Below are 27,555 nucleotides of genomic sequence, written 5' to 3'. Positions count from 1 at the left end.
TTGGAATATCTATCTTATCATACTGTTCATCTGTAACTCATGACTGGGAGTGTTTGAAAGTTAAAGTATAGTGGCTGTGAGAGCTTGAGTCTCTCTGGTCAAGTTAAAAATGAACAAATGGAACTTCTGAGAATTTACTCACCCCGGTGAAGAGAATTATTTTGAGAAAATATGTGAAAAAGGGTTTCAGTCTTATCTGCCTGGGTACTTCCCCCAAAATATCCATTGCTATATGCCATTTCATTCAAGGGTGTTTAGTTACAGGATGTAAGTTTTTAATTATATTTAAATATTTAATTCAAATAAGAGTTGAATGAAAAAAGGTGAAAATGTACAAAGGATGGGTGTGTCTATTTTACCTGTCAACTGACAGCAGGTAAATAATATGATTTCTATTTTCAAATAGATTTTTTCAGTAGTTTGAATGACAATAAACAGGGTTTTTCTAACTTTGTGGTAAGTAAATAACAAGTATGATTACAAATCATGCTAACTTTGATGTAATTAGCTACAGCTTCAGTGAATTTCTTACAAGAAACCCACCTCAGAGAGGTTTTGGCCCCGTATAAGATTGGGGAAGCTGATTAATTTGTCATCTTGCCACTGCCAGTCACCATCTGTTGCCCTGGCACTTTGTGGTGGTTTAAATGTAACAGCAACATCCCACAGGTGTAAAGAAAAGCAGGAACCAAACAATAGTGAATCAGGACCGTGAAGTACTGCTGGGCAATACCTGGCTTGCAGTTGTACAAACACATTGTTCCTTCAGTTTTAGAAAGAGAATTTGGCTCTGTTAGTGTTTGCCTAAGATTTATCAGACTTGACACAACAAAGGTCTGACTTTCTGATTAGGTCTGTACATCACAAAAATGTACACAAAAGCTGGAGTTATTCTTCAAGTGCTGTGCATACTGTTTGAAAGGTACACAACCTCTTGTCTTACTGTTAGTGTGCCCTTCTAGTTCTTGCAGACTTTCTCAGTGACAGATGGTTTAGAAACTTCATTTTTATTTTAAACTAGAGCTGTATGAATGCATCACTCCTTGAGGAAAAAAAATGGCTGTGTCTCAGAAATAAAGCAGAATTTTCATTCTGCCAAGGATTGCCAACAGAGAATAAATCTTAATGGAATTATCCAGGAATTCCTTGAACTTTTCAGCATTATGCCAATAGAGGCCTAAGAATGAATGCAAATATGAGTTTAATGATACTAATTTAAATGATCATTTATATTTCTGCTGAAAAAGTCCTAAAATAATCAGTTTTGAGATAAACTCTTTGGCTTTGCACAACAGAGCACTGACAAATCTTGATGCAACCTGTTTTGATTTACCTCTTATAGCCAGGTTGCAGTTACTTCCAATTTATCTGCTGGTCATAAGTCACTTTTGAAATCTAGAATTTTAAAATTTCAGAATGAGTGCAATAATCAACTGTTACTAGAACTGTAACAGCTGTTTAGGGAGACACTGAAGAAGAAACTATAGGAGGTGCCAGTTTTGCTAATAACATAGCTGCTGCCCAATGAATGTTGCACTTCCCCTAGCAGCGGGAGAACGTTGTGCTGATTGCTCTGGAAGAGAGCCAAAATGCACATACAAATAGAGAAGTGGGTAGGGTGGAGCGTCTTCAGCCTCGGCTGGTGGTAGAACCAGTACAGATAGGGACATTTGGAACAACACCTAGCTGAGTTGTGCCAGGGCTGTTCCAGCTGCCACCAACCAAGTGAGATGGAACTGGGAAAGTATATCAGTGATTCAGGCTTTAATTCAGAAACAGTGACACGTTTTTCAGTATTAGAATTAATATTATTGTAGCTTTCTAGATTTTCTTCCCCCCTGCTCAGTCATAGTGGGGGGAAATGCTGCTGGCATTTTTTTCCCCTGCTAGATGCTTTGTGCATTGTGGCACAGCAGTATTTAATGAAGGATTTATCTAAATCAGTTCTGCTGCTCATGAAGTATCTTTTTTAACCATGCCTCCTTCATAGTACTGTTACCTGGACCACTTGGCACAGACAGTACAAAAATTCTGGTTTCAGAAAATTTGGAATCTGCAACTGTGCCTCAGCTCACGAAATTCAGCGTAGTTCTACAGTGATCTAAAGGAGAATCTTTAAAAAAAAACCCAAACTCTTTGAAAACACACCGTCTCTCTCCACTATGTGTATATGTAAGAAATTTTGTAAAAGGAAGTTACAGGATAACTTAACAGCACAGATCTTTGCTGAGCTGGGGCTGCTGTCCGGCAGCATGAGCATTTTTATCTAAACCACTTGAGCAACAGCCCCTAGGAATACACCTGGGACCAGTCACAATTTTCTCTATTTGTTAAAAGGCGTACATGAAATCACATGCATTTTTCTGCATTAATCCTGCCTAAAAAGGCAGACTAGACAGAAATCTATGTCTCAGCCTGTGTGAGGGAGGGGGCCTGAGAGAAGCAGGTTTCCTAACTGGCTGTCAACCGAAGGACTCATTCCAAGGTCCAGGAGCCTGGGCTCAGGAGATAGTGCTGGTGAGGTGTGTACGGCACCTGTGCGCCTGCCTGGGCCTGGACCTTGGCCTGCGGTATCCCTTCTGCCATGCAGAGGGTCAGGGCGGCTGGGTGAGGGGCAGACGGGCAAGCAGGGGCTGTGTCTGGGAACGGCAGCGGGGGCCATGACCCTGATGCTTGTGTGACTCTTGGCCCCTGGGCCGGGGCCGGTGGCAACCGGGAGTTTTGCATCCTCCGCAGCTGCCCGCGCGTGGGCCGATCTCGGAGGGCCCCGCGCCACCTTCTGTGGTGACACAAGGTGGTGGGGATCCCGCGGCTGCCCCCGGCCGGCGGGGCTCAGCGAGCACCGCTCAGCGGCCTGGCCCGACGGCGCAGCGGGCACCGAGCGACGGCCCGGCGCCCGGCCGGGGACCTCCGCGGCGCCGCCGCCCGCCCGCCCGGCGTACCCAGTACGCCCCCGGGGAGGGGCCGAGCGGGCGGGCCCCGCTCCCGCCCCGCGGAGCCCGTGGGCAGGGGCCAGGGCGGCGCGGCGGGGCTGCGCCATCTGCCACACTCGCCGTGTCCCGCGGGGATGGAGAAGGAGTTCAGGGTTGGCCCGGGGCCGGACAACTCGACGAGCTTCGCCGACGATGTGCTGCGCGTCTTCGGGGCCAACCACAGCCTGTCGACGGGGCAGCTCTCGGCGCTGCTGCAGCGCCTGGGCGCCGCGCCCACCCTGGGCTCGGCGCTGCCGCTCGCCCACCTGCACCACAACCAGGTACCGGCACCGCCACCGCGGCCACGGCCCGGCTGGAAACGTCCAGACACTACGGAGCCAGCGCGCCGGGCCGGCCGGGCAGCTCCGCAGTGTCTTAAGCCTCGCCGCCCTCGTGTTTCCTCACGGTGAAGCCGGGAGGGAAGGAGGGAGGGAACAAATGTCTGCTGGGTTCTGGGCTCGGGCTGCGGGCAGAGGTGCCGGCGCGCCGGTGAGAGCGGCGGGAGAAGCTGCCGTGCCTCAGGGAGCTGCTGCCGCACGGGCTGCCCCGGGATTGGCTCTCCTCGTTGCTCGGCTCTTAAATGTCTCTTTTCGCGGTTAAATAGCGAAAGAAAGATCTGTCCAACTGCACGGAGTGTGTGAGAACAGCTAGTGTTTCCCTCCGAGAGCTGAATAAGCAAATCTTCAGGAGCTGTTGAAATACAGTTGTCATGAGGCAGCAAAAACTCGATTATACAAACAGGTCTGATTGTGTAAAGAAACTTTTTCAGACATTTTCATATCTTTTATCTAAGTTGAGTGCAAAGTGTATACCCATCGGTTAATCTACCAAAAGCTTTTTAAACCGATGTTTAATTTGCTGACTGGGTATCGCTGGAATATGACTTCTCTTTAAAACATTTGTACTTTGTTTAATGTCACCATCAGAAACTCAGATCTGTCTGGTACTTTAAAATCTGTGTAATTTCACTTACCTGGACCATCCTGGACTGACTTTGTTTCCTTGAAGGGAAATTTTGAGATTTCCATATGCTCAGAAATCAGAGGCACAAAGGCACAAAAATTAAGGGAAAGCCAAATGACTGTTTTCTCTGGTTTCCACTCCCTAAGAAACAGAGGAGGGATGGCTCTAGGGACCTTGAGAATTGTTTTTTAACGTGGAGTTAAAAGCTCTTCTGCTTTTTCTGTGAAGGAGACAAACCTTGAATAAGCTCTCTTTGTTTTAGAAAGGTTTAATTGGGACTTAATTGCCCTGAAATCAATGTAGTGTTCAGTATAAGCGTAGCAATGTTTGCAGGAGTCGTTGCTTGCAAATCTCACAAACTGGTCACTGTTCCAACTCGGTGTGTTACAAATATAAACATTCTCAGCCACACATGCTAACTACAAGTTTGCAGTGTTGAGTATGGCTATGAAAAGCAGCTTTCTTTAAAGGGGCATAGAAATGAGTAGATTCTTCAGTCCTTCAGGTTTTCTGTCTGCAAAAGCACGTAGCTCTCGTACACAGGCTACAGAAGGAAAAAAAAAGTAATGCTCTTTCTTATTACTATGAATGCATAAGTAACTTGAAGTTTAACTGAAACAATTCTTTTTACAGGTGTGTTCTAATTATGTTCATGTTGAATTATATCTAGGGTATCATAGTGAAATGATTTTTGAAATGAAAACTACTTTTTTGCTGAGTTACTTGCCTTCTTTCTTAAAATTAGCCTTATGGCTGCTCCATCAGCTTGAGCCATTAAAGCAAGTGCATTTTGATTCCTCATGGATGTCAGGTATGTCCATGACTTTGGGCAGGTGGCACATGCAAATGCAGACTCACACCACTTAAATCCTGTTTTTAGACACCATGAATCTTTGTGCTTACAAGTTGATAATTCAGCATCTGCTGGTTCTGACAGAAGACATGAAGTGGCCTAATACAAGTTTGGGTGTTGGAAGGCATCAGAGGCCTAAGCTCTGTGGATTCTCAACAGAGGAAAGTGAATACCTCTGGAGAGTGATCCGGGTCTTCCTCGAGGCATCTGAATCCATTCAGGCTGCATAAGTGCCTGACTGTAGGAGGGCAGAAGGTTTATCTTAGGCTTTCAGTTCTTAACTTCTGTGTCCAGACTTAGTGGGATGACTCCCAGGCTTTTCTTCGAATCAAGATAACATACCCCTGCTCTTCAGAGAGTCCCTCATCCCAAGCCTGAAGGAATGTTTGGGGGAGAGCTGGTCTGTAAGGGACAGGTGATACGGCATCTGGCAGGAGGGAACAGTCTCTGTAATGTTATCCCAGTATTAGTGTTTAATGTCTCATTCACAACTATTTTGGTAAGCCTATTAATCTCATGAAAAGATCCACAAGAAGCTCATCCATTTTCTTAAAGATTGAAAGTCTGGGTGTGTAAGCCAAAAGAAGATTGATTGATTGATTGATTGATTGGTTGATTTCTGTTTTCTTTTGATACCAGGTTGACTTGAAAAGAAAAGGAGAATTAAAAAAATTATTTAATTTGTTGGTCATAGTGTTTGTGTGTATACTTGTGTAGGTGTTTGTGGTAACTTGTGTCCTATTATGTCTGTAAAGATGCTAATTTTTTAATGTAGAAGAAAAAACCTGGATTTTTTGAGCACCCTTTTTGAATTTTGGATTTAACTGTCACCAATTTCTTCTGCTTTTGGTCTCTTTTTGCTTTCATCATGCACTTTTATGATTATTTTTATTTTGTGTTTATATTTTCTTTGCTCTTCAATTTTTCTGTTATCACCTTTTTTTAATATGTAAGCTAAGACTCCTTGTCAGAGAAATAACTGCTAATTGAGCAAGCACAAATACTGAGCAGTGTGGGTTTTTTCACATTTTACTGTAGAATTGCCACACATTTTAGTCATACTAATAGGGGTTAAATTAGCAATCGCAGTCTAATAGAGATTATGGTTTGTTGTTTGCTCTGTATTTTACATTATTAGCAAGATGTAAAAACCATGAAACCATACTTGATCTTCTATCACTGAATTCATTGTAGTATGGCAGCCATACACGTGTGCCAAAGGACTAAATGACATGCTCAAAATTTTTGGTCAAAAAATGCCTGCAAGGTAAAAGGGTATTGGAAGAAGGCTTGTTAATGTCACCTTTTTAATGCTTTGATATAATTGGTAGGTGCTAAAATCATGCTCCTATTTCCTTCTTTGGCTTTCCTAAATCTCTATTTATGCCAGTCTAGATGGAATACCTGAGTACTGTGTTTTAATGTAATGCATTTTATTTTTTAAACAAAACATTCTGAAAAAATTTAATTTATTTTTAAAATTAATATTTGTAATCAGATATAATTACCTTTTATCTCAGGATGAGTTAAAATCAAATAAGTTTTGTAGCTAGACTAGAACCAGGCTAGTATGTTCTTTGATTTGAGGATTTTTTGGGTAGTTTTTCACTAGTTACAGCTTGTCCTTTTGAAAGAATGGAGACAAGAATGACAGAGTTAGGGTCCTGATCCAACACCATGACCTGATGTTGCCTGGCCAGTGAGATGCTAAATAGGCTTAGAGCTATTGTACCCTCTTAAGTGTCTTATTTCTACAGTATTTTCAGTAAATTTCAGTATCTGTGGACAGTTCTCAGCTCCAAGCCTTGCCCATGTTGTAGGGTGTGTGAAATCCCTAAAGCACACGAGTGCATTTGAGCAGCTCCATCTGATTCTTTCTCATGGAGTGCTGCTTATTGAAGGGATGATCATCTGCATCATCCGGTTTTCACCTGTCCTAAGTGACACAAAGGCGCTACCACATCAGCATTAGATGCTTTCATTTCTTGCAAGTAAGTTGAGGAAGGCAGAGCTGTATGTCTCTATTTTGTCTTATGCATGCTCAGACTAAGTAAAAAAACTTAGGCAAGGAAATAAAAGCCTGTTAAAGAGGCATTCACTGCATTTATTGTTTGCTTTGCTACTGTGGGACCCACTGCTCAGCCCTGGCGTGGGCTGGGCTGGCATTTAATCTGGCAACATCTAGAAATTGCAGTGCAGGATGCTGCTCAGTATTTTAGTGCTTCACATGTGGAATGCTACAGATAAAAGAGGTACAGCAATGATAAGAACACAGCAGAAGATTACAGAAGAGACTGATGCCTTTAAAAGGTAGTTACTACTGTAGCATTTTTTGTTAATTTCTCCAGTTAGAGGAATGCCATATTGTTTGATCATTTTTGGGAGGGGCTTACCAGGGTAAAAGTAAACATCTGTTTGAATAACCTAGTTGATAGATTAATTTTTTCTAAGTCTCAGTATTCTGTAACTATGTGAAATCTATGATTAAGCTCCTCCCCAGTTTTCATTAAAGCATTTTTAAAGTTACTTTTTAACAGTTCAGGGATGATCAGTTTTGTTATATATTTTTTGCAATTGTTTACTAAACTCTTGGTGACAGTCACATTACAGGAAATCGTCTCACCTTATCACTGTGATAAGGTCTTGTTGCACAGCAGGGGACAGACACAACAGCAGGTTTGGTGAGTCAGGACATCATTTTCAGTCCCCTGTTCCATGAGGCTAAATTTTCTCTCTGATGAGATAGTCCATCAGTCTTACAAAGTAAATATCTTATGTTTTTACAGCAATGTGGCCATGTTAATGTATTTATTTATCCTGGAAAGATAAATGCAGAGTTTTGCAGTGTGCAAAACATGCCTTGCTCCAGTCCAAGGCTTCTAAAAGATTCTGTCTTTTAATTAATCCTTTAATTGTGTTGGTGAACTCATGCAAGCTTGCTTTTTAGCTCTTGGATGTATGTAGGAGTTTTCTGAGAGTATGAGGTGACTTATAACAATGAATCATTTATAAGAATCATTATCCTCTGGGTTTGTCCCTGATCAAAATAATAATAGTAATTAAAACAATGATGTTTCTCAATTTCACATGAAAGAGCTCCTCTATGATGGTATTTCTCACCTCCATGTTTGTGTGTAGGCAAGGTTACAATTGTCAGGTGTATTAATTTATGCTGTGTCTCATTTAGTTTCTCTCCATTATCTGTTTTCCTACCCACAACACTGTTTGGATTTTTGTGAATTAATGTTAATACCAATGTATTGGTATTTTAAAATGCTAATACTCTATTCTGTATCTTAGGGATGAAATAGTTAAAGGTGATTTCTTTCAGAGACATTTATGGTGCAAATTCTCAGCTCTTACTGGCTCAGTTTTCTAACCACAGATGTCCAGAAATGGCTCTGTGAGCTGTTAAATAAGCACCATACAGGAACTATTCTGTAGACCACAACTATCCTCCCTTTGTTTTGCTGTGGGCATATTAGCCATATATTTTGTATGATTCCAAAATGCAGAGTTAACAGTAAAATTATTAGACACATAATCAGTTTAGAAAGCTCCAGTGGTTTGTGCATTGGCCTGTTAAAGACTGTATCTTCAGTGATGATTTCTTTATTCACTTTATTCACTTTCATGTAGGTTAAAAGGACCAACATGTTTTAAAGCAAAAATCCATCTTCTTTTATAAGCTCTATTTATTTTATGTGTGATATTTCTTTGACATTAGCATTGACATTGAAAGATGAAATTATATGCACTTTGCTTCTGTATATTTGAGTCTTTAGGGTCTTATGGCCTTAACAAAATTTGCACTTAGGTTTGAAGCATGTGCCTGCTAGACTGGCAGAGTTAAAGAGGAAGGACAGAAAGATCCTGGATGTAATTCAGCTGAAGTCATTTGAATTGGCCTGCATATTCTCTTCATCCCAGCAAATCAAGGAGAGTCACATTCTGGTGATGAGTGCATGCCTTTCACCTTTTGGACAGTGAGAAAAATATTTATTAACAGGAGCGGAAGCAGCTCTGATGAAATAAATGACTTGCAATCTCTCTGGCTTATCGCTAGGAGTTAATTGCCTTATAAATAACAATGTCGAATTATTGGAGGCATGCTATGTAATCTGAAGGCTGCCAAAACTAAGAAGAGCAGGGAGTGACCATTTGTGTTTATTTTGCTAAGGCTTCCAGTGCTATCTGCTTGCAATCATACTGAGATTTGCTACAGGGAGAGTTATGCTGGAATTGAAGTCTCAAATAGAAGAAAACATTTGCTTTCTTTGGTCTTGAGGCTCAACCCTGGTATGTGTTTGTTGTGCAGCAATAACTGCACAAAACTATTGTGTACACCCAGAAAAAGAATGCTTTCCCTTATCATTGTAGGAAATAAAGTATGTAAATGAACAGAAAGTGTTATATGAAAGATTTCAGCAGTTTGGAACACTTCACATAAAAACACTCAATTTTTTTTCTGTTGATCTATCTTTTATGATACTTTGTGGTTTGTATTTTATCTTTTTGGTTGAAAATGACAAACAGAGGAACCAGACTTGCCTTGCCCCTGGCCTGGTTTAGCACTGCCGAGTACATTTATTGTTGACCCATCAGACACTGTTATGCCCTGCGCTAAAGGCAAAGTGAAGATCCCAAGCAGGAGTTTATCTCGTGATTTTACAAGACAATGTTTGCCCTTAAGAGTTACTGCTGTAAGAGGAATGAAAAATGTTTGGCTTTAGACCATTTTTAAGGAGTTAATTTGGGAAGATAAATAAGAAGTGTTGTTGTAAAGTACAAGTGGTCACTTACATGAATTAGCTGTCGCTGAATTACCAGTCCTTTTCTGGCATACTCTGTTACTAAGATTTTAACTGTATCTAGTCTGCTCTTAAAGTTAATTATTTTGTAATTACATTGGGTTTTAAGTACTTTGAAGCTATTTTTCCAAATATATTATGAGGTTTAACTGTCTGAGTTCTCAGGGCAAAAGATCTCCAGTTGTCTCCTAAATAAGGGGTTTATTGATTTGTGATTTATCTAACTTAAAGTACTTTGAATCATTTCTGCTTCACATCAAGCAATCACAGTATTTTCATGCACAATGTACATTGTGTAGACTTTCCTGAAAATGTAGTACTTCCATGTTGTAATTCTTGGATTTCTCACTGTATGTCTTTTTTTTTGGTTTGCATTAATGTGTTAAGTTGTCAAAATCCCTTTCAATTTCAGTGCTTGACTAGTGAAGAAATCTTTTCTTTGCATGGGATACCGAACGGCAGTTACATATCAAATTCCAGCTTCTCTACAATATGTCCTGCAGTTTTGCAACAGCTAATTTTTCACCCATGTGCCCATCAGGAAAGCTTTGTGGACACATCTAAACCACATTCTTTGCAAGGTTAGTTACTATTACTTGCATTAATGCTGGGACTGGAGTGGGGTTTTCTTAGAGGAACACTAAGCATTTATCTATAAATAACAGGAGTGTCTTGTTTGGGAAGATATGGTCCCAAAGTGGGAACATAAACTGCTGGTTTCAGTCAGATTATCCAAACAAAATTGGTATCTCTTGACAGTGATCTATTTAAAATGCTGTAAGAAAGGTGAAAGAACTGACTAGAAAGTTATGGACTATTTTGCCCACATAAGGAGGTGTCTTTCTGACTTGTTTTGCTTGGATAATGGTTTGTGCCTTGAAACATAAGGACTCATACTTATAGCTGGTTAATAGAAGAAAAGATGAGTGTACAGAAGGGAAGTTTGTGCAGGTGGTTTGCAATGGGAAATTGAACTTGGTGGAATCTGCATGTATGGAGGCAGGTAGAGTTAGAATTACTTGGGCTACATTTCGGTGGAGTTATTTCCAGGAGGACTGTCAGGTGAGCCAGTGACTGGTTTACTGAGGAAAAATACATTCTTTCCAAATTCTGACTCCTGCTTTCATGTCATCTTCTGTGATGACCCCTCCAGGAGGAAGATTGTTACATGGTTAAGTAGCTCTAATCTTCTCCCTTCCTCTTTTTCTCACTCTTGTTTCTGTATTTATTGTGCTGAACTGTACTGTACAGAACTGTACTGTGCAGTAAAAAGCATTGGACAGGGAATATTTATCTGATTAAAGAAATCACTTATTGCACTAAAAAGGATCAGATATAATTCGAGTCAGTATTCCAAATGAGCTTATTGTTCCAAGGAAATCAGCTGAATTAATGTTAAAAGTTAGGATGTTGGATTAATAGTGCCTAATGTCAGTACTCATAAGAAGAGATACAAAGTGCTTTTTGTAACTTTTGAAATACTAGTATTAATAACATTCTGATTAATATAGGTGATCATCTTTAATGAGAATTAGAGATCATTTCTAAAACATAGCTGTGTTTTGCTGTGTCAATGAAGATTAGAATTCTGATTGAGCAATCACTGAAACCATGGCACCAATTTAGCTTGACTACTCTAGATTGCTTGTATCATATGCAGACACATATTACCAAGAAGACCATAAGATCTGCATTGGAGAGTAGGGTCTGTTCTCTTTTTTTTTCTTTTTCTTTTCCTTTTTTTTTTTTTTTTTTTGAGAGGGGATGCTGGTTAAGTAGATTGAACATGGAATCATTGACCTACAGTTAACCTCCTAAGCTTCTTAGACCATCTTTCTTGCTTTTCTTTTATCTGGCCAGCTCTGAAGCAATGTCCAGCTCAGAAGCAATGTCCAATAGCCAGATAAGCAAGGCAGCCTTCTCCCTGCCCCTCCCTTGGCTGCAGCACAAGAAATCTGCAGGCCCATGGTTAGGCATTTTAAACCACTGTGACACACAGTGGTACCTGTTTGAACAGAGATTCCTAGAAAGGCCCAGTGCCCAATGCAGCTGTTGATTTATACACCCCCACCCCATCACAAAGTGAATCTGTCAGTAGCATTGAGCCCAGATGATTTCAATGAATGCCCATGGAGCAAAATCCTCCATGCCTGTTTCCAGCTGTACCTATGTGAATTTTCTCCCCAGGGACCACCACTCTCTTAATAATAAAGTGTATTCCAAAATACTAATGGACAAGACATGCAGAAGAAACCAGTCCAATGAGCTTTAGGAGCAGCTGCTCTGAATAAAAAATAAGTGATGCCAAAGCAGAGTGGAAGTTGGAAAGCAACACATTTTAATGTCTTTTGTCCTGAGATTTGTAAAACTATCTGATCTTTGAGCACACTCAGCTCCTCCCCTTGCTCTCTTCTTTGAACGATAATAGGGAGGTGTATAGAGAGGTATCAAACAGCTGAAACTGCCCAGTGGCATTCCTCATGTCCAAGACAAACACCTTCTGTGTCCTCTGCTTGACTTCTTCAGAAAGGTATTCATGCACTTAACTTCCTCTTCATCCCCGGTCAAGGTTGAGGAAGAGCCTGAGTCTGCCTGTTCTTACAAGGAACATTGCTGGGCAGCAGTGTTCTAAGGAGGGCATCTTACTTCCATTCCTGCAGTTTTATTTTTTGGATTTCTTGTGCCTTTGGGTATCTTGGTTGTCTCTTTATTGGGATTACAGTTTAAAGACAGAAAGAATAATAGCTGTTAGCAAAAACTGACTGAGCCGTCAGTCTCAGGGAAAGAATTTGCACTGCATCTGAGTGCCCTGCTCTGGTACATAAAGTCAGACTACCCAGCTTTCTGAGATGTGTGGACTCATGAAAAGACGAGTGTGGATGGAGTCCTAGTGAATAAAACCATTTTAAGGCACATAATATTGTGAAATACAGTCCTTAATGCAGGAACTTTGCCAACAGTGGTTGTCTTGGAATTTTTTCAGCTCAGTTAAAAATGTACATTTTTGCACAGAATATGGGTAGATGTCCATGCACAAAACTAAAATACTCTTGTACGTTTGTAGTAATCCCACATTTAGACAGTGTTTTCTGACTCATGATAATACTGGAAACCCGTTTATTATAAATTTGATTTTAAAAATATAGTTACTATCTCAATTGTCATTTAGTTTAATAAGAATTAATCTATGTAGCTTAGTGAATCTACCCATATCTAGTTGTTTTTCCCTCTCTCTGTGTGGCTCTCTTAAAATTGGCAAATGAATGTTGTAATTGGCATTGATACATCTGCAAATGCTTTGAATGTTTCTAATGCTTTCTGTTCTTGACATGATATGAAATTGATTTTACAAAAACATTGTGACACTGTACAGAGTAGAGCATCCCAGTTGCAGGTGAGGAATTTAGCTTAGTGTGTGTGCCAGTTGTGTTCCAGGAAATAATATCAGACCATAGTCTGATCTGTTAGTTTCTGCTATGCAGAGAGGAATTTGTGGTGACTTCCCTACATACATACAAGCTTATAATGATGCAACTTTCTGGATTATATGAAACTGTTCTCATCTAGGCAACACTGTGTTGGCATTGATTATTTTTTGTGGTTAACTTTTAAAGACAAACTCTCTGTCCGTTTGCATTACTTTGTAGTTCTGTGGCATTACTTGGGTCATCCTTGTAGACCTCTTTAGCACAACTTTTAAAGTTTTTCTCTCTACTCATAGGGATTTGAGATGTCACTAGGAAAAAAAAGTTCCTTATAGAGGCACAACTTTGTGAGTGCCTACGAGCAGCAACAACCGTACCACACCTCTCCAACCTATAATTCAGGCTCCAGAATAATTATGGTATGGATTTGTGCAAGTCCTGGTGCCTGAACGCTAAATATCTGAGATTATGCTTATGGTGAGGGAAACAAAGTCATGCTGAACCCTGCTGCATTTACTGATTCTTAGAAAAGGTTTTTGCCATTGCATACCCAAATCACATATCCTTGTTTTTAAACCTAGAACCTCTTTTTTAATGCACTTCCTTTTCTCTATTATAATTATCTCAACTATCAGATGTCTCTCACCTCACCTGTTGAAAAACAGTGATGGGCAGCATTTTCAGCCAGCAAAATTTCTTTGAATGACAGGAGGAGTGTTAGGAACTGAGATAGCACCTCAGGGTGATTTGAAGGAGTCATCCTTTATCAGGAAGGATTTTTATATCTGGTACAGCCAAGACAACTGGAGTTGTCATGGAGTTTCTTAGAATTAAATGTCAATTGGATCTGACTCTGGGACTAGTAAGAAGTTTTATCTTTTCTCTGTGCTATAGCTGCTCCAACTATTGGCCTAAGCCTTAATTTTTACTCTTCATTGACTGTAGAGAGACCTCATTTACATTACCAGCAGTTAGGTTAGCCCATATATTCTACTAGCATGGTTTCCATTTTTAATATGGTTGTCCCAGAAAATATTTTCAGATATTTCCTTTCTGCAGGTATGCATCTTAACTGCCTATGCATTTTAAGAATTTTATATTTGTGAGTTTTAATTTCAACCAAGGAATGACTCTTTTACTAGTTCCATGCCAATTTAGCAATTAGAGAAATCACAAGCAGACTGAAGTGGGTGTTATACTAAAATATTTTGTATTTCTCTTTTTTTACCCACAGTTTGGGGATTTGGGTTCCTGGCTGTGTCTATCATTAACTTGGCATCACTTCTGGGATTGATTTTAACTCCTTTCTTAAAGAAGTCATATTTCCCCAAGGTTTTAACTTACTTTGTGGGCTTGGCCATTGGTACTCTGTTTTCTAATGCAATTTTCCAGCTCATTCCAGAGGTAAGCAAGGAGAATAATTATTTGATAATAATAATGATATATAGAATTATTATATGCCATTGTATTATTTGATAATATAATGATACAAATCATTACAGGTTTGCATACTAGTTTCTAAAGATCTATGTCTTGTTGTTCATTGGGAAGGACCAAGGGTTATTCTGCCTCTAAACAAAAAGAGAAATACACTGGATAAAGTTGTAGTGAACTTTAATAGGCTACACTGTTAACATTTTCTCCGAGTTTAAAAAATGTAATGATACCAGAATCTTTTACAATTTCTGTTCATGGAAACTGGTGGTTGGTCTAGAGACAGTTTTTGTGATAGAGGTGTGTCTGTGCAGTGTGACATTTGTTTGTTTTTCTGTAAATGTACTAAGAATACAGAGTAATTTGCACTGCTTTTTCCTTCCCTGTTAGGCATTTGGGTTTGACCCAAAAGTCGATAACTATGTTGAGAAAGCTGTTGCTGTATTTGGTGGATTCTACATTCTCTTCTTTGTGGAAAGGATTCTTAAAGTGATACTAAAGCTCTATAACAAGGTAATGACACCTATCACTAACTGAATGAGCCTTGCCTTAAAGTACCTGTCATATTCTGTGAGACACTTGCTAGATGGATAAAATGTGGGGGTTTTTTCCTATTTTATCTGAGGAATTCAGCCTTCGTGTGTGTTCTGATATATCTGTTTAAAACCCATATGAATAGGGCAAGAAATCTCACTTTTTTGAGGGAATTACAAGCAGGCAGCTTTGGGAATGGAATCCAGATGTGAGTGTGGTCTGCTCTCTTTGGTGTATACTCCAGTTGCTCTCCACAGCCAAGCTGTTGCTGTGGTAGCTGAATGCATCAGAAAAACATGGAAATATATAAGAGGTGGAGAGAATGAAGTCTGCCCATGGAGCTCCTCCTTGGGCAGGAGAAATCAGTGTGACAAATACACCTTCTTGGTCATCTGCAAAGTGCAGCTGCACTGATAGGGCCTGACTTGTGTTCAGTAACTTCAGCTCTGTGTTTCCCCAAGGTCTGGTACACAGACCTGCTCAGTGAGCAGTGCAGTTGTCTCCTCTTTGCTTTTCACCCAGTGTCAGAGTACTTGTCTTCTGTGTGCTCACTTGAGTGTTGCTGATACTGAAAATTATGATGATCAACTGTCCCTCATTTGCAATAGCTGGAAATAGAAAAAATTGATTTGTTTTTCTTTAATTATGTAAGCAGACAAAGGCTAATGAGCTCTATTTGACAAGCAACCATGAATAACCAGCGAATGTCGATCATGACTTTTGGTCAGGTTGGCTTGGGATGTTCTACATAAAGGTATAGAAATGAAAAGTCTCCCATGTTTTCTGATTAGCTAACAGTAAGAGATAAGTTAGGAACTTAGATATGTTTGGAGTTAATTAAAAAAATTAAATGTTCACTGCTGCTCATTTCAGCAATCACTTGGTGTGGAAAGCAAGGCAGCATGAGTATGATCTCCCACCCACCTTTTCCTTTTTGTCTTTATTTTCTTACATTGCTATTTTGCTTTTGTTTTAATTAGCTACCTACTTGTTTATTTTCCACCTAGACTGGCCACAACTACTTTGAAAATGGAGAAGAGAATAATTCTCAGGATAAGACTACCTCACCCAAACCATCATCATCCAGCAATGGGGGCACATGTTATGCAAATTCAGCTGTCGTGGAGAGCAATGGAAATCTTGGTTTTGACAGCATCAGTGTGATCTCAGCACAGGTATGAAAATTGTGTCTATTTATTTATTTTTTCCCTGCCAATTATATAAGCATATCTGAGAGGAGAGTTAATATGAATTTTTATTACTTTTGTCAAGTTTTTGTAGAGTTACAGCTTATAATTTGGTTGAACCCTATGAAAAAAAAATACAAGAGCAAGCTTTGGGGCAAGATTGAAAAAGCTGAGTGATGCACTCCATTTGTATCCAACTGAAAGGGCTATGTTATATCAGTGCTGGAATGGGCTGGACAGAGAGATGTATTTAATCAGATTTTAATTTGTATTCAATTTGGCTAATTTTGGTTTGGTGTTGTTGTTACTGTTTTGCTTAAAGAACAGTGGTGTATTTTACTGTTATGGTAACATTGATCATACAAAATGATCCGTATTTTGTTCCTGAATACATAAAGCTGTTAAGTGTGAGAGCCTGGCTCTACCAAATCAATAATTAAAGAGAAGAACTAATACAGTAACTTTCAGGCTGTATATTGTGAGCACTGCTTGTGATGACACAGTGTATTTGGATACTGTGGGAACCACAGAGGTGATATGTTGAGAAAGAAGCCACTCCTGGTTTAAGTATTATTATCTTTCAGATTTGTTCACTGTGTTTCTTTGTGTTTGTTTTCATACTGCAAATACAACTTCCTTCTGTCTGAGAAGAAAATTGAAGTAGGAAGAGGAAGTTTTGTGCTTCTTTAGTCTTTTTCCATGTGTAGAGAGGAGCAGTATTGTGCAAGGAGGACCAGTACTGTGCCTTATTAAAAACAATAATACAAAGTAAAAGAATTTTAGATGTCTTAAGGCAGACTTTTGCCATAGAAGAGATTTTTGGTTTGCCATCCATTTTTATTAGCCAGTTAAGTAAGTTGTGGGGAGCAGAGAGGAGCAAGCAGGAGAGCAAGCCAGAGGCAGTCCCTAACAAACAGGAGAGAACCTGGGAGTCCTGCATTGACGCTGCAGGCTCACTGGGCATTTGATGCACACAGTTTGAAACACCAAAATTGTACTTGTCCTTACCATAGAAATGTTGTGAAGTGTGGTGGATACTGAGCATCTTAAAAACTAGAAGAAACATGCTTAATTATTAAAATTACATGGGCACCAGGAGGGAATTAGTATTATGAGTGTCCCTAAGTTTTATTTTCTAGATTTATAAAACAAGTAAAAGAAGCCTCTGCTGTCTGCAGAGACAGAAACAGTGCAGCCAGCAGGACTGGGGAAGTGATCATTGCCCTGAGGCACTGCTGAGGCTGCACCTTGAATCCTGTGTTCAGTTTCGGGTCCCTCGCTACAAGAGAGACCTTGAGGTGTGGGAGCATCTCCAAAGTAGGGCAAGAAAGCTGGTGAAAGAGTTGGAGCATGAGCCCTATGAGGAGCAGCTGAGGGAGCTGGGATTGTTTAGCCTGGAGTAAAGCGGCTTGGGGGGGACCTTATCACTCTCTGCAACTGTCTGAAAGGAGGTTGTACCACTTGGGGGTTGATGTCTTCTTTCTAATATTAAGTGACAGGACAAGAGGAAACAGCCTCAAGTTCTGCCAGGGGAGGTTTAGACTGGATATTAGGAAAAAATTCCTCACAGAAAGGGTTGTCAAGCTCTGGAACAGGTTGCCCAGGGAAGTGGTGGAATCACCATCTCTGGAGGTGTTTAAAAGGTGCATAGAGATGTTGCTTAGGGATATGGATTAATGGTGGACTTGGCTAATTAGGTTAATGGTTGGACTCGATGGCCTTAGAGGTCTAACCTAATTGTTCTATGATATTGTGTAGCAACAAAAAAGCCATCATTGCTCTTGTCCTCCTCCAGTGAGGTTCAAAGGGCCAGGTCAGGGGAGGGTCAATGTGGCCAAGGTGCTTTGGGGCAGTTAGGATAATGTCAGGAGAGTAGGGATGCATTATTCAACTTTACAAGAATGTACTATTTAGGGCAAAACCACTTGATATAAGCTAATGTATACCCAAGAGCATTTTAATGTGTCCTCATAATCAACAGCTTGTTGAGGAGGGCAAATACAGAGTAGTCAGAAATCAAAATGAAGGCTTTAAAGAGGAAATTTGAAGCCTGATTGTGCTAAGGTGTGGTAACTGTTTTCAGCCGTGAGGATCCAGCTATATTCTCTCCTTTAATATCAGAAGAAATTGACTGTCAGAGTAAATGTTTAATTAGTCACCTACTTTCTGTTTTCACTTGCAGCAGTAAGTGCAACCTTGGAAACCTTTGTGCTCTACTCAAAGTTTGTATCTACTATGCATTGAAATGTGGCTTGACAACAGAAACTTTGAAGGAAAGTTATTTCAGAGACAAATTGCTGAAACATCTGTGTTCCTGAGTGCACATTGTTAGAGTTGTATAACAAAACTTTACAGTGCCTTTATTTATTGCCTGGTGGCAGCATCAGGATTCCTTCTTAGTCCTGTGGGCTCTTCCAGAGGGCGTGTCTGGTTCATGTCTGAGGGACTCAGACATGCATTGGAAATAGCAATAGTAATCCGAGATATCGTAGGATAAAATAAGAGTATAATATATCTATTATATATAATATATATAATAGATATATTATATTATAATTTCTGTATAATTTCTCTGTATAATTTCTGAAGTTTGGGGATGAAGGAGAGGCCATTACTTTTTAAAACGCCCCCTGTGTTTAGAAGAGCATAAATACCAAGGATGTCTTTGGTTTACCATAAACGGTGGAGATATGAATGATGTAGAGCTGCACTAATAATTAATAAAAATTAAACCCGATAGTCCGGCTGGGTATTAGAGAGCTCCTTAGCATACATCTCTTTTGATGTATGCTAAAGTACCCTGACAAAATGGAAATAGTCCAGAGGAGACAGATATTGCTGATTTTTTGCTTTGGAATCCTGTGTGTTTGTAGGGTATTTTGTCAGTAGTCTCCTTTATCTTAAATAGGAAGAATATGTATTACTTGTTCATCTGCTTCTACTGGATACATGATCTAGTAAACTTCAGAAAGTAGATCCAGAAAGGCAATTCCACTGTGCTTTATATAATTGAGAGAAGTTGTCAAGACATTCTTTAAAATGGATTACATGTAAGAATTATGATACTTCAGAGCAGCACAGTAAATGTAAATGGCCGATAGCCATATATATATATAAAAAACAAAGGTGCCTCAGAAACTGAATCCTAGTTTATAAACTACAGTTGTTTCTGCATTTTGGAAGTTTGAATCAATAAAGTAATTTTTAGAAGTAAATCAATACTGGTACCCTAAATTAATTGCAATTACTTTAAATTTTCTTTTTGGTGGAAATAAATGGGTGAATTATTTATAAAGAAAATTTGTGCATTAGATCAAACTCCCTTTCTTCAGTGAAGCTAGAAAAATGTGCAAGAAAGATGATGTGCTTAGGCAGAAATCAGGATGGTCTACAAAACAATTCTTCTTTCAGTTTATAGTCTACTTGAAGGATGGTCACCAGGGAACAGAAAAAATTAGAGAGCAGATCTTTACCTCAGGAAGCTGGATGAATTGGTGGAAGAGCTTTGCTAATTGCATTTGGGTTTTCTTATACTCATGTATTTTGGGTGGCTTGCTTTGTAATACTTCTTACTTAAAGTGATGTTCAGCTTGTCTTCATGGATTAAGAGAGAGATCTATTACTTGTAAGTGATCCTATCTCAAACAGAAATAGTACATGTACAAATTAATAATCTCAAAGAAATGATTGGCACTGCTTGTGTTAGAGGAAATGTTGAGAGGAAAGCCTTCAAAAACTAAAGGTAATTGTGTAATACAAATCTAAAACCTATGTGTTTGAATCAGCAGGGAAACTCCTGACTTTTTGATACCATTGCTCATTTTTGCATCATAAAAATGTAATTTCAGAACTTCCTGTAGACTGAATAGGGGCTGCTTTGTAGTGGTTTTGGCACTACTCAACCAAGGCTTTATTATCTATGAGTTCCAGGCAGTGCAATAGGCACCTGACTCAGAAATTCCTGACCTGAACTTTTGTCCTGTCCCAGGGTAGCTCCTAAATACAAGAATGTAATCAGATAAGAGGCCTGTGAGCAAATCATGCGACAGACCTTATAGCTCAGTTCTTAAAGATTTTGCAAGGAGTTATTGATCATTTTATTTCCTTGTAGTTAAAAAATCAGTTTGCCTGGTAGCATTTGCATATGGCAAAACTAAACCAGTTTGCAATGTTGTTTTTAATAACTGAGGAAAATTTATTGGAATACTCTTTGGCCTTTTCCTAAAGAGAAGGAGATGTTCCTCTATATTCTTCTACTTCAAGAAATGGTGATGTGTGTGGTTCAGGGGAGAGCAGTGGAAATTGCCTGCCTTAACTTAAACAATGCTTAGACAGTGTCTCTCACAACATCCTCACAGGCAAACTCAGGAAGTGTGGAATGGATGAGTGGACAGTGAGGTTTATTGAGAACTGGCTGAATGGCAGATCTCAGTGGGTCAGGATGTCATTGGAGGCCTGTCACTAGTGGTGTCCCTCAGGGTTCAGTACTGAGCCCTTTATTGTTTAACATATTCATCAAGGACTTAGTGAGCTTGCCTCCTGAGCAGTTCACTGATGACACAAATATGTGAGGACTGGCCAATATCCCTTCAGAAGGGCCTCAACAGGTTGGAGAGATGGGCACAGCAGAACCTCCTGAAATCCAGCAAAGGCAAATGCAGGGTCCTGCACCTGGGAAAAAATAACCCCAGGCGCCAGCACAGGCTGGGGGCTGACCTGCTGGAAGCAGCTCTGCAGGGAAATACCTGTGTGTCCTGGTGTGTCCATGAGTGTCCATGAGCCTGCGATGTCCTTGTGGCCAAGAAGGCCAATGGCATCCTGGGGTGCATTGGGAAGAGCATTGCCAGCTGGTCAGGGATGTGATCCTGCCCCTCTGCCCAGCCCTGGTGAGTCACATCTGGAGTGTTATGCTCAGTTCTGCGCTCCTCAGCACAAGAGGGACATGGAGCTCCTGGGGCAGGTCCAGCAGAGGCCACAAGGGCAATGAGGGGGCTGGAGCATCTCTCAGAAGGAAAGGTTGAGGGAGCTGGGTCTGTTCAGCCTTGAGAAGAGATGACGGAGACTGATGCACAGAAAGTTCCACCTGAGCATGAGGAAGAGCTTCTTTACTGTGTGGGTGACTGAGCACTGGAACAGATTGCTCAGGGAGGCTATGGAGTCTTTCTCATTAGAGGCATCCAGGAACTGCCTGGATGCAATCCTGTGCCATGTGCTTGAGGAGGGATGTTGGACCAGATGAGCCACTGTGGTCTCTTGCAACCTTAACTAATCTGTGATTCTGTGCTGTGTGTGTCTGTAGGCATACATACATATATATTACTGCTTATATATTCCAGTAAGTAAGCACTAGTTAATGCTATATAAGCATTTTTTAAAATGGGGGGAAATACTATAATGCTTGCAAATATTCTATAAAGGCAGTATGTGTGTATAGAAATTCATCAAATGGGTGACCAAGAACTTTTAGGGGCGCTTAGTTTGTGCTTGCAGTTAAAATGGCAGTTCCTTCTACGTGTGTTCAAGTTTTTCTTTATTTCATGGCACCCCATGTATAAATTACTTCCACTTCTGGGGAGAATTAGTGAGATCCCTGGAGGGTGTGTGCACTGAGTTTTATATTAGCCTGTTGATTTCATGCTCTGAGCCTTTAATTGTGCAGTCAAAATTAGCCACCACTGTTTTTATTGAACATTCATTTTGTAGAAATTAATTTGAATACCTGGACTTGACTATCATTGCCCAAAATTAGAAATAAACTTTATGGAATATCTGAATATGTCTATACTGTAGACACATTCTACAGTAGAGACACATCATATATATCATGTAGATAGAATTCTGTTACTGTGGTAGCTGAGTATGTCTCTTGAGACCATGATGTGGTGCCAGTTGTTTTAAATACAGATGCTGCCAGTCACTGAGATCAGATACTTCTGACTGTACATGCTTATGTAGAGGTGGCAGGGGAGGCTTGGGACCATCTTTATCTGACAGAGACTCCAGAGAGACATTCAGACCACTGTGACCTGAATTGCTTCCTGTCTCAGCTGAAGGGCATCCAGGTAACACTTTGCAGTCAGAAGGGAGATTGAGACCTGCACATCACCTTGTGGAAAAAGAAAACATTTGGTGCTTCTGCTGTGCCATTTGCTTCTTGGGCAAAGCAATTTGGTCTCTATATGCAGCAGTGCTTGAGCTTATACTGGGCATTCATTTAAAGACAGAAGTGTGATTCATTGACTTCTTTAATCAGTGCCTTGTGTAATTGTTTTATTATATTTTGTTTTTTCAGGAAGGAGCCACCCAGAGCAGCTTATGCAAGTGTCTTAAGGGGCGTCCACTGTCAAAGATTGGGACCATTGCTTGGATGGTGACACTGAGTGATGCCGTACATAATTTCATAGATGGCTTGGCGATTGGGGCTTCTTTCACTTTGTCTCTGCTTCAAGGGCTCAGTACCTCCATAGCCATCTTATGTGAAGAGTTTCCTCATGAACTGGGTAAGGAACTTCATTGCACATGTTGTTTGCTGTGGAAATCTCTGTTGTAGGTGGTTGTGTTGGCGTAAAGTTGGCAGAGGTTGAAAGAAAGTTTAGACAAATTAATAGAAAAAATATTCATCAAAAAGTTACCAAGTACCAAAACACACATCTGGCACAGGAAGTTCCCAAGTGCAGGTGGGTGGAAGCTGGGAGCATATATTGGACAGGTACTAATTATCCTGTTTATATATGGTGCAGACAGTGTTGTATTAATTAATTTTAAACCCCAAAATCATCATAGGTGGTTGTGTGTTCCTGTGCTCTTAGCTCAATCTTGCATCACTATTTATTTAGAATATTTCAATTTCATTAGTATTGAAGGGAAATCCTCATCACCTGTTTGAACGAAAAAAACCAACAAGGGTTATAATGTGCATACAAATAATGTCTTCAGACTTCTTTTGACATCAGAATAACCACAATATCATTTTCTCAATATGGTTTTCTGTTTTTTTATTCTTCTAGGGGATTTTGTCATCTTGCTTAATGCAGGAATGAGTACTCGGCAGGCTCTGTTTTTCAATTTCCTATCTGCATGTTCTTGTTACATTGGGTTGGCCTTTGGAATATTAGTAGGCAACAACTTTGCTCCTAACATCATCTTTGCTATAGCTGGTGGAATGTTCCTGTACATCTCTCTGGCAGATATGGTGAGATATAATTATGTTTTCAGTTATTTATTTCTCTGCAAAAAAACCATATACTCCCCTAAGTCTCTCCCGCAGAATTTAGTATTTTCTCCTTCTCAAGCCAGTGGCCAACAATAATAATAATAATAATAATAATAATAATAATAATAATAATAATAATAATAATAATAATAATAATAATAATAGAATATCATCACTTAAACACTTAATGGAGGTGCACAGATAATTATTGTTACCGATAGGTAAGGCTTCATAAAGCCTCACCTATCGATAACAATTTATGTTTATTCATGAAACACTACAGCCTTTCACCTCATCATATGAATATTGAAAAGGGGTTTTAGACAGAGACAAGCCTTTCATGAATTTGACCTAGTTTAATCAAAGAGTACAAAGTGTATAAATACTTTGTTTCAGCATTTTAAAGTGTCACATTATTTCACCTTATTATTTTTAAAAGGTTTGTTTGTCTATTTAAACCATGTTGTGGAGGAAAAGCTAGAAAGGTAAACAGAATAAAGTTAAATATTAAGTTTTGAGTTGAATGAAAGGTGTTGTGTAACCACAGTGATAATGAAAAATTGATTTAAATTCTGTCCTGATTTAAACCAAAGAGTGCCAGCCTCATTTTCAATGGTTCAGACTAAAAATTTTGCTGGGTTCTATTCAAAATAGTATGTCTACCATTCATTTTTCAAAGTGTGCTAGAAGATATGAGAAAAAGAAATTGTGCTAAAATCCAGATTGTATTTAGACATTGGATTCACAGGCACTTAGCAATATTCCACAATTTCCTCTTACAATGATGTTTTGTCTCAAAATGAGAGAGATCTTTCAAGAGTTTTAAGTTTTATTATGTTTAAGTCAGTGTTGTAAGAACACTGACTTAAGATGCAACAGGTGCAAAGGTGTTTGCATCTGCCACATGAGAATCCATTTGAGTGCAGAACTGGAAGAGTGAGGCCCAAATGTGAAAAGATTTGAGACTTCAGTTTGGTTCCATGTGCATTTAGGAACTGTCATATATTTATAGTGACTATTTCATTAAATACTGTTATAGTTTAGGTAATAGTATAGGATTTAATATGTTGTTAGAGTTATGAACAATATAAGTAGTTTATTTTATAAGCTTGCAGTACCTTAATTGCTAATGCTTTTTGTTTAGCTTCACTCATATAATGAATAGTAATGCACTGAACTCTGATGTGTAAAATTCATGGCATAAATCATAGTGACTCAAGTTTGTTATTAAAGCCATCAAAGTAGGTAACATTCTTTTCTTTGTATCTGTTGTTCTGTTCTCTCTGTTCTTCTCTATCTGTCTCTCTCCCTGTACCCTCCTCTCTTTCTTTTTATAGGTTTTTGGATTGTATCAGTTACCTATCTGAATTTTTCTTCCCCCTGAAAAGTCTGAAATAGGGTATTGAAGTGCTCTGTACAGAGATCTGGCTTTCCACTTTCTTATGATTTTCACACACTTCTGGTTTGCTTGTCCAGAAGCAGGTAGGATTAACTGGAATGTCATACCTTCCTCCTTTTCTTTTTGCTGTTCTTTTTTCTGCCAGTATTGGCATAGTCCAACCTCTGCCAATGGGATCACTGAGTGGGGAGACTGTGGGCAGGTGGGAATGTATGCTGAGGTGTGTGCACAAATGAGCCTTGCTGTATGGCATGAAGTTAATCTGGTTTTGCCCTGTTGTGCAAGAGTGTGACGGAACTCTGGAACCATTTCTGGGAAACTTTGGGCTTTTCCCACTAACCTTAGCCTGTTCTTCAAGAATTGCAGTACCTTCAATACCTGTTTTTGTACTGTGAGATCAAATAAAGATACAGTCTTGGAGTCACCCAGCCTGAAGGCTTCCTGACTAGGGCTGAAATAAACTGTCTTCGTTGTATTCTGGTTATGCTAGTCTCAGCAGAACAGAAGAATACTTTAAGGCTTATTTCTCAAAAGCCACTGTAGCTGACTTTACCTGCAGCTAACACATACCCTGAATCATTCCATGCAGAGAACTTCATACCTGTGCTCTTCTGCCATCACCTCCACTGGCTCCAGAGGCAGTATCTTTGTTTCTGCAGTTAGCAGCAGATCAATCACCCTTTGCTCTTCTGTTTATACCACTAAGACGTATATTATGGAATGAAGAATCCCTTCATGGCACTGTAATGTCATATTGCATGTGTTACCACCAGTTTCACACCAGTAGTCTTCCTCTTCTTCCTTACTTGACCTGGCAAGCCCACCAAGACCTTCCACATGTGAAAGGTTTCTGATTTCTGAGGAGTTGCCCGTGTTTTCATCTTCACTTCATTTTCCTTTAGATGAAGCAGAAGAATCCTAATCTTCTGTTTCCCAAACAAGGATTTCTCTTTATGGCAGTGAAGGAAGAAACAAAACATTTAGCAATACAAGGGCAGCTGCTCTTAGCAATACATGGACCAACAATTGGAACCTAGGAGGCTGCTAGAATCAAAAAGGGAAAATTTGCATGAGACACAGCCAGATGAAGCCACAGTAGAGAGGAACAAAACACCATTTCATCTTACCATCCTTGGTGGAGTGGTTTTTCAGGGTAATGAGTGCGATATTTTCCTGTGACTGCCTTCACGCTGTTAGTTCTAATATTCAGTCTAAAGTAGCAATATGGTTCACTTCTTAATGCCTTAAATTAAGCATGCTACCACGAGATGGCAATACTTACCTAAAAATATCCTATTTTTTCAGTTCCCAGAGATGAACGATATGCTGCGGGAGAAAGTGACGGGACGAAAGACAGATCTGACATTCTTCCTCATTCAGAATGCTGGTTTGCTCACGGGGTTTACTGCTATCCTGCTGATCACCTTGTATGCAGAAAATATCGAGCTGTGACGACGGAATCAGGAGTGGAGACATCAAGCAAACTGCAAATGGAAGACACTTGAAATCCATACAGGGACATTCATTTCATCTACTCGGTTTTGAAACAGTGGCAAGGCTCATCCTGTCCCTCCTGCCCCAAATACAGGCAATTCTTCTTTAGGACTTGCAGTTGAACCAAATAGTAGGAGCTGTCAGCTTCTGTGTGATGCCAAAAAATTATGCTAATATTTTTATTTCTACTTAAAATTATCAGACATATCTGAACTGTCATAGAGGAAGGGTGTTACTTGGCCAGTAGAATTATGCAATACATGCAGCTACGTGCAAATCCAGACCAACTGAAAGCTGAGGTCTACAAGGAAGATGTGTATTTAAAAGAAAATAATACAGTTTCATATAGTTTTTTAACTGTGATGAAGGCAAGCAGTTTCAAAACTGGTTAATTTTTATGACTTTTGTTGCAGGATTTGTCTGTGTAACATCTTCATTCGTCACCAAAAAAAAAGAAAAAAAAAATCAAACCATTTCAGAGTAGGTACTAATGAAGCTAAGATTTTTAATTACTAATTAACACTGGAAGGAAAAGTATCAGTTCCTGCTTTTGATCTTTTCTCTTTATAAATGCACTAGGGAATTGTTGATTTATTTTGAGAACCACTTTTTTTAATTAGAGGGAACCTGTGTTAAATTTATGACTGTTTATCAACTCCATAATATTTTAGAAACATTGAGTACTTTAAAAATGTTCAAGTTTTGTGTATTCTATGAAAATAATAAAGTTTTATACTTAAGTTTCCCATATAACCCCTTTAAAAATCAGTTCTTTAGTCTTGCAGAGGAGAATTTAGGAAAAAAACCTGCTAAAATCAACATTCCAGTATGCTTTCTTCATAATTTGAATGATTTCTTTGTGTGCAGTTGGATGGAATGAAATGATAATAAAATATACAAATTCTTACCACAATCTGTTGCGTGTGAACTTTCTAAAATCATGCTTATATATATATGAGTTCTTCTGAAATAAACAATTCATCTACTCATTACGAATCTGCTGTAAGATGAGCACAAGGAAATTCATTAAAAAATACATTCCATTTCAATCACCACTTTGCTTTGAAGGAATTGTTGTTATTCTCCAGTAAGTTACTTTTTCATTGATTTTTAAGCAAGTTTTACAGCTTCAAAGGAGGTACTGTTTTTGATGTATTTCCTTGCTGTAGGAAGGTACAACTATTTTATTTTTAATTCTTTATTAAAATATTTTTTCTACCAGGCAAAGTATTTACTTTACTACTTTATTTGAATATCATCTGTAATTACC

The 27,555-nt window shown here is 39.4% G+C and overlaps 1 protein-coding gene across 1 annotated transcript; it reads left to right on the top strand.

Moving 5' to 3' along the window:
* The first annotated feature begins 2,982 nt into the window (after positions 1-2,982).
* Positions 2,983-27,319, top strand: SLC39A8 (solute carrier family 39 member 8). Its single transcript, XM_030947527.1, has 8 exons — positions 2,983-3,253; positions 10,012-10,180; positions 14,259-14,428; positions 14,849-14,971; positions 16,000-16,167; positions 22,472-22,679; positions 23,187-23,371; positions 26,097-27,319. The coding sequence occupies exons 1-8, from the start codon at positions 3,068-3,070 to the stop codon at positions 26,241-26,243; spliced, it is 1,356 nt and encodes a 451-aa protein (XP_030803387.1). The 5' UTR covers positions 2,983-3,067; the 3' UTR covers positions 26,244-27,319.
* Positions 27,320-27,555: the final 236 nt, after the last annotated feature.

The sequence above is a fragment of the Camarhynchus parvulus genome, chromosome 4, assembly GCF_901933205.1.
Source record: "Camarhynchus parvulus chromosome 4, STF_HiC, whole genome shotgun sequence".
Taxonomy (NCBI): Eukaryota; Metazoa; Chordata; class Aves; order Passeriformes; family Thraupidae; genus Camarhynchus; species Camarhynchus parvulus.
The sequence above is the reverse complement of the archived record's forward strand: the minus strand, read 5'-3'. Positions and strand labels throughout refer to the sequence as shown.